Raw genomic sequence first — 6,859 nt, forward strand, 5'->3', positions numbered from 1 at the left:
AAGAGCATTCAAGCCCCTTACCTTCCAAGAAAGGAACCTCATTTCGTAGAAGGATTCTTTCCTCTTTGCAAAGACAAGAAATCATTCATTGTTGCTTGAGCTCTTGCATCAATATCTTCTTTATATTGACACCTTGAGACGTTCTACTTTGGATTTGTGTCCTCTCCTTTTCTTAATAGATTTTGTGAAGAATTTGGATGATAAAACTGAGAACTTTGCAATCCCACCCAAAGCTTATATGAATTCCTCTACCTCTAAATCTCCAAACTTGAGGTGACCATTTTCCACAACTTGATCCACAAGGGGAGGAGATGGGATATTCCTAACCTTCTTGAGGTGACACAGACAGTCTTCCTAATGTGCCAACTGAGGAGTAACCAGACAGTTTGGAAGTTGAGTCACCTCATGGAAGATACAACACTTTGCCTTTGGGGGATGAGGGCTTTTGCCAATTTTCAAGAAAAGATTTCCAAAGAGTGGGGATGGATCTTTAGAATGTAATGGCCCATGACATTTCTATTTTAAAAAGTGTTCCTTGCCTTGGACACCATGTTTGGTTTCCATCCTTCTTCTTACAGAAACCCTTGGAGACTGCCAAAAGAGGAAGTTCTACAAGCATTGGCAATATGCCTCGCCTTGTGGCATTTAAAGCAATGAAACAAAAGATTCTCCTCTTGAGCAAACTTCCCTGAAGGGGGAGAAAGAACTATCTACTTCGGGAGGGGTAGGTTCAAATACCCTTTCAACAGGTAAGTAATCATGCACTGTATGAGATTTACTCTTTGTTTAAGGATCAACAATTACAAGCTCACCCAAGCTTTCTCCAATCTTTGCCCAAGATAGAAGATGCCAAAACTCAAGGTGAACACCGTATCACTTGATCTAGAGTGCTGAGCAAGATGAAGGAGGAGGGAAGCCAACAAACCACAGGGCTCAAGGAGAGGAGTCCACTTTGCGTTCCACAATTTCCCAAATTGAAGACAACACTCTTATCTGCTCTTCATGAAGAGGAAGATGAAGCACAAAGGAGCCTTTTGAAAGAGAAAAAATCTGTTGTTTCTCCACCAAAACAACAAATACCTAATTTTTATCTGCTATGAAAAGGCAATGATCCAACCAAGAACTAATAACCTCTGAATGCACAAAGGAGAGGACAAGGATCTAGGTCTGATTCCTCCAGAGCAACCAGGAAAGGAGGATCCACAACTGTGAAGGTCTAGAGAGGAAGATCTCCTGAGACCTCCTGCTTCAAGTAGGGGTAGCATTTACCCTCGAAGCTGGAGCTGCCACTGACAAAGACTGAGGAGAAATTGAGTAGAAGATCTGCTATCTCTGACAAGATTCACATTGATTGTGCAACAGCATGACCTCTATTATCAGATCTAAAGTGGGGACAATGACTGCAAAACCTCTTCCACCTGTGAACAAGCTGCCATGAGCTCTCATCTAGCATCTCTGCAAAAAAGAATCGTTGTCTCAATTGGCCTAGATTGATATGGAAATATAATCATAAGGGAGTGCTCAAAATTTAGGTTTTTGAACCTTTTTAGCCCCACTAATCCAAAGATTGTTGTAAACTAAAAGTGATTTGAGGCACGTGGTACATATTTTCAGTAAATACATTCACTCTAATTTACTAAATTAATGAAATTTATTGTGCTTTTATTATTTTGTGACAAACATGTATTCATTTTATTGTTTTTACAGATCTACTAAGCCAAGTTTATTGGCTACAGATATCCCTTTTCTTCCTTATTTTTCATATCATATTTATTATTTGAATGATACACACTTGTGTTTATTGTTGTTTCAGAGCTTGGACAATTCTCAAGGGGCAAAAGTACCATCATCAATAAGTCTGTCATTCATAATGGCACCATTTCAACGCGTTAGTGTTATATATGGTTGTTTGGCATAATTTCCCTGGTGTTTTCAATTTGTTCTTTGCTGTAATACAAATATTTGATCATTTGGCACTTCTGGTTCCACTATGGTGTTGTAAACCATTTAATTTCTTGTACATATGAGTATGGCATGTGCTGCCTCATCTCTTGACGTTTCTTCTGAACTTGATTTATGTTGTACATATACTCTTGCTACATTTCTTTACCTACCAACAATGTGAGTAAGGTATGACAAATATCATGGCCCTAATCCATGGTTTGAGAAATATGAAGGTGTTGGAATTAGATTGTAGTTTTCAATCAAAATGCACCCATGCTATGCCGAGAAAGGCAAGTTAAAAGTGAATCTCTAGATTATGATGTGCATAAGGCATTCTGTTGTATTATTTCAACTTTCATGTGTGAACTTGGTTTGCCCATCCAATGAAAGGTTGCCTCAAATTTGGACCTCTGGTCCAAATATTAGTTTACTAAAGAAAGGTCCTCTTATTGAAATTTAATTCATTAGAAGTTTGTGGCCATTGAAAAAATAGAACCTTGTCATCTGACTATAGTAGTAAAAGCATAAATGAAATTTCAGTCACTAAGGTTTAAAACGGGAAAAACTTGGCAAATTTAATATGATTTTTCTGCTCTGAACTGTTTGTAGTCTTCTCATGCTCTGATTTTTCTGCCCAATGATTGTCAAAAAAAAAGAAAAGAAACTGAATATTGTATAAGAAATAATGACTTTTTTTCATCAGATCTGTGATTTATTAATAAAAAGTATTGCCATTTTTTTCAAAATCCTAGTAATTTAAAAAAATGGGCAATATTTTGGGGTGAAACATCAGGTTTGATTGCTGTGCCTTCTAGCATTTCAGAACAGCATGGCATGGGACCTGTGTTGGGATTAATCCTGACTAATTGCTGGTTGTTTGCAATTTTTGCCTCTATGCATATTAAGTACTAGATTTTTCTTTAGATTTCATCTTTTTAAACCAAGCTGTATTCGTCTTATGCTTTTTTTATTATGAGACTTGGACATCTTCTTTTTTGATAGTATAATTTATGATAGTTACTAAGAATGTTACTCTTCCCATCGTAGACTTCATCACAGAAATAAATGATCTCCTAAGAAAGAGTGCAGGCTAAGATAGCCCAGAATTAAAGAACTCTTAATCAAACGGCATTGGTCAAAAAAGGAAATAGAGAAAAATGACAGTTTCTGATTTGTTTTTTTACGGAAAATCTTTATTTATATCTCAACAGAAATGTAGTGGACACAGAAATACATTGCCATAGTGAAAGAAGCAGGAGCTGCAGGCATGCTTAATCAAGGGCAGGGTATACAATTATTTCCCTGTTAGTTTTTTAGTGATTAGAGGTTGATCCCCTAGTGGCATCATGGCACCAATCTTTCACGAGGTGTTCATAGGCAATTACTTTTTTGACTTTTGTGGTTACTGTCCAGCACAATTCCTTTCTGATCACATCAATATCCAAAAGTTTGTCTCACCTCAGTCTCCTCTGACTCAAGTCTTAATTGCTTCTCAATGTGCTTTTTAACATAGTCTTCTGCAAACTGTTGGAGGGATGTGTTCAAACCAGTAAGTGAAATCATAAATCTAGAAAGGTTTTTGTTTGCTCTAAACTGCACCTTCTCTTTCTAATTCTTGGAATTACCGAGGCTAGATCTTGGGTCTATTGTCCAAAATTGACTTCACACCTACAAAATGATTTCAAAGGTAATTGTGAAAAAGTTCACACTAAACCTTCCTCCTTCCCTACATAATAAAACAGGAGGTTGAATTCCTCGAGAGCAAGTAGATGCGTAACTTCAATTAAAGAAAAGAGCAAATGGAGAATAGCATTATGGCCACTCAATGATTTGAGTATGCAAAACATTTGTATGAGCAAGATTCAGGGATTGAAGTGCCTCCAAGGGTAAACACAGCAAATAAACTTTTCACTTTACAAGAGGTTAAGAAAGGAATTAAGAAATTGGGTGCAGGAAAGGTGAGGGACATAGTTGATCTTTGGACTGATTATCTAAAATGGGGGATGAAAATCCTTGCTTTGCACGTTGTGAAAATATTTAATAGTATCATCTAGAATGGGTTCCCAAAAGATTGGATCCCAACTTAGCCATCCTCCCTTTAAGAGTGGGGATCTTAATAATGCCTCCTGTTATCGGACCATCATGATCAATCCTTTGCTTGCAAAGATGTTTGGTAGCATAGTGGAACGCATAATAAACAAGTGGGCAAATTTTTTTAAAAAGAGAGCAAAAGGGGAAGTGGTTTCAAAACAAAACACTCAACAATTGATCATGGCATCACTTTGGGGCATATCATTGAAAACAATTGGGATGAGAAAGAAGATGCTTATTGTTGTCTTGTTCATTTCAGAAAGGCTTTTGAAATGGTTCCTAGACACAAGTTATGGTGTAGAATGAAGGATCTTGATATTTGAGAGAAATTTAGAGCTATTGCCCATGGGTTAGGTGAGGAGGCTTGGGTGAAAAGCAAAACTCAAGTAGGTACTTTAGAGAGTTTTTAGAGTGACATCGGGGTTAAGCAAGGTTGCATTTTATCTCCTACTCTCTTTGGCCTTTATATCAACAAGCTTGAGGAATGGTTGAATATGAAGAGTGCGGCCAATGCTCCTTTGGGGGAGAGAGTATGTTGTTAGGCTTCTTTTGTATGTTGTCGATCTTATTTTGATAGCTAAGCTTGCCCAAGGGTTGCAAGTACATTTGATAGCTCTTGAGCAGTTTTGTGAAGATGTGGCTATGCAAGTTAATATTAGCAAGACCAAGATCATTATCTTCTCCAATAAAAAAGAAAAATAACTAGTTTGGCTTTTATTTCGAAGGTAGTGCCCTCAAGGAAGTAGCAGAGTATAATTACTTGTGGTTCAACTTCAACAATAAGCTTAGTTGAGAAACTTACAAAAGGAAAAGAGCTTTGGGTGGACAGAGAACACTTTTTGCCTTTCAAAATATGTGCAAAGAAGTAGAGCTATGAAATTGGAAAACTACTCAAATTCTATTTGGGCTATTAGTAATTTGGCTAGTGTTTTATGGTTTCAAAATCTGGGCTAGTAGTACTTTTGATGTCAAATGGTCACAAATAGAGAATCCAAAAGCACTTGATCACAAACAAATTCAAACTAAAAGCATTGCTTTCTTATGAGATCCTTTTGGCTAAATTTGGTGCAATTAGGTGATATGCATTGGGTGAAAACATGTTGCAAAAACAAGGAGCATGGGTTTTAATGCATTAGGTAATATGACACAAATAACTTTGTCCTATCTGTCCATATAGATGCTACCTACTCTTTTCATATATACATGTGTGTGTGTATACGTATACATACATACATATACATATACACATACATACATACATACATACATACATACATGCATATCTATGTATGTACACACACACACACATAATCTGCAACCATTGATCAAATTAGAACAGAACCTTCATTAGGCTATATGAAGTAACATCCTTGTTCTTGATGGTAAGCACGCACACACACACACACATGTATGTATGTATGTAATATGTGTGTGTGTGTGTGTACATACATACATACATACATGTGTATGTGTATGTATATGTATATGTATATGTATATGTATATGTATATGTATATGTATATACACATTAAGGATGGACAAGGGGAAGGCTACTATTGGTTTGGTCAAAGTCAAAAGATGTGGTAATGATGGTGAATATGAAAGAGCTTTCAAAGAAGTCAGCGAGATTGTTAAAGTCATCAATGGTAGTTTCCTCATCAGTCTCTATTACAAAAGGAGTTTTATCTACCTCATTAAAGGCACACTTAGTGTTGACGGGTGTTTTGACAAACTCACCAACAGTCAGGTAGTTTATGCAAACACTCACCACCTCTCTTGAAAAGTAGTAAGTTTTGAGAAATTAACTACTCCAAGGTCTCTATAGTCGGGTCTCAACGGTGATGGGCAGCTCAGTGGCTGATGCGATTGTACCTGTCAAGGGGCCTGCTGGTTGAAACAACTTCGAATTACCTACTTTTTTTTTTGTATTTTCAGATTTAGATTCTCTTTCGAAATAAACTGCAAAAGATAGATCAAGGAAACAAAAAAATAACAATTAAACCAATACAATAACAACTTAATGAACTACGCAATTAGCGCCCTACAATCCAAAAATCATCAATATCATTCAAACCAACATTCAATAACAAACCTCCAATAAACATGCAAAGTCATACAACCTCACAAATTCATGGAAATAATACCACCACAATATCGTTCTATCACATTAATTCTCATACACCACTTATGTGTGCAATATGATTCATAAAACAGAAAAACATAAGACCAAAATAAGTTGCTGATTTCAAAAAATAGACTTTACCAGATTGCAAAGGAAAAAATTCATAGCACATACGCATAGATCCGGAATCTATAAGCTGCTTCTTGTATAACTCCAAAGAATGTATCACAAAACTATTTAAATTCATAACAATAATCTAAAATCTCTAAGTGGACCTCAAATCATCAATTTGTGGACCCTCTTAAAGGAATCTCTAATTAGACCTCAAATCATCAATTCGTGGACCCTAAACAATGAATCAAAAATCTCTAATTTATAGAGTTTCTTGTCCTACTTTCTAGGAAATAAACCGAATCTAAATTAAGAACTAAAAAAGTAAGGAGTCGCAGTTGACTTGCAAGTTTCTGCCTTGGACTCCAGTTAACTATTATGAAACTGGGATTGGGTGAGCATTACGAAAATGGTGCCCATTATCAGTTGAAGTTAGAGTGGTTGTGATGGTGGCACTGCTCCAGCATGCATTTTGCTTTTTCTAATTGCATGCTTGTCCTCCAAGTAAACTCCAGTTCAACATTTGTTCCAACTTATCTCCACTTCATTCCAACTTTATCTCTATGATTTGCAAATCTAATTCATTTAAGG

The 6,859-nt window shown here is 36.4% G+C and overlaps 1 protein-coding gene across 2 annotated transcripts in view; it reads left to right on the forward strand.

The window, feature by feature from the left end:
• The window catches only part of LOC131046214 (putative RNA methyltransferase At5g10620), a 40,276-nt gene extending 38,087 nt beyond the window's left edge, over positions 1-2,189 (forward strand). For both annotated transcript variants that reach the window (XM_057979899.2, XM_057979900.2), the window contains exon 7: positions 1,814-2,189. In XM_057979899.2, the coding sequence (XP_057835882.2) occupies positions 1,814-1,856 (43 nt within the window). In that variant the 3' untranslated portion in view covers positions 1,857-2,189. The remainder of the gene's footprint in view (positions 1-1,813) is intronic.
• The last annotated feature ends 4,670 nt before the right edge of the window (positions 2,190-6,859 follow it).

Source organism: Cryptomeria japonica, chromosome 2 (genome assembly GCF_030272615.1).
Source record: "Cryptomeria japonica chromosome 2, Sugi_1.0, whole genome shotgun sequence".
Lineage (NCBI taxonomy): Eukaryota > Viridiplantae > Streptophyta > Pinopsida > Cupressales > Cupressaceae > Cryptomeria > Cryptomeria japonica.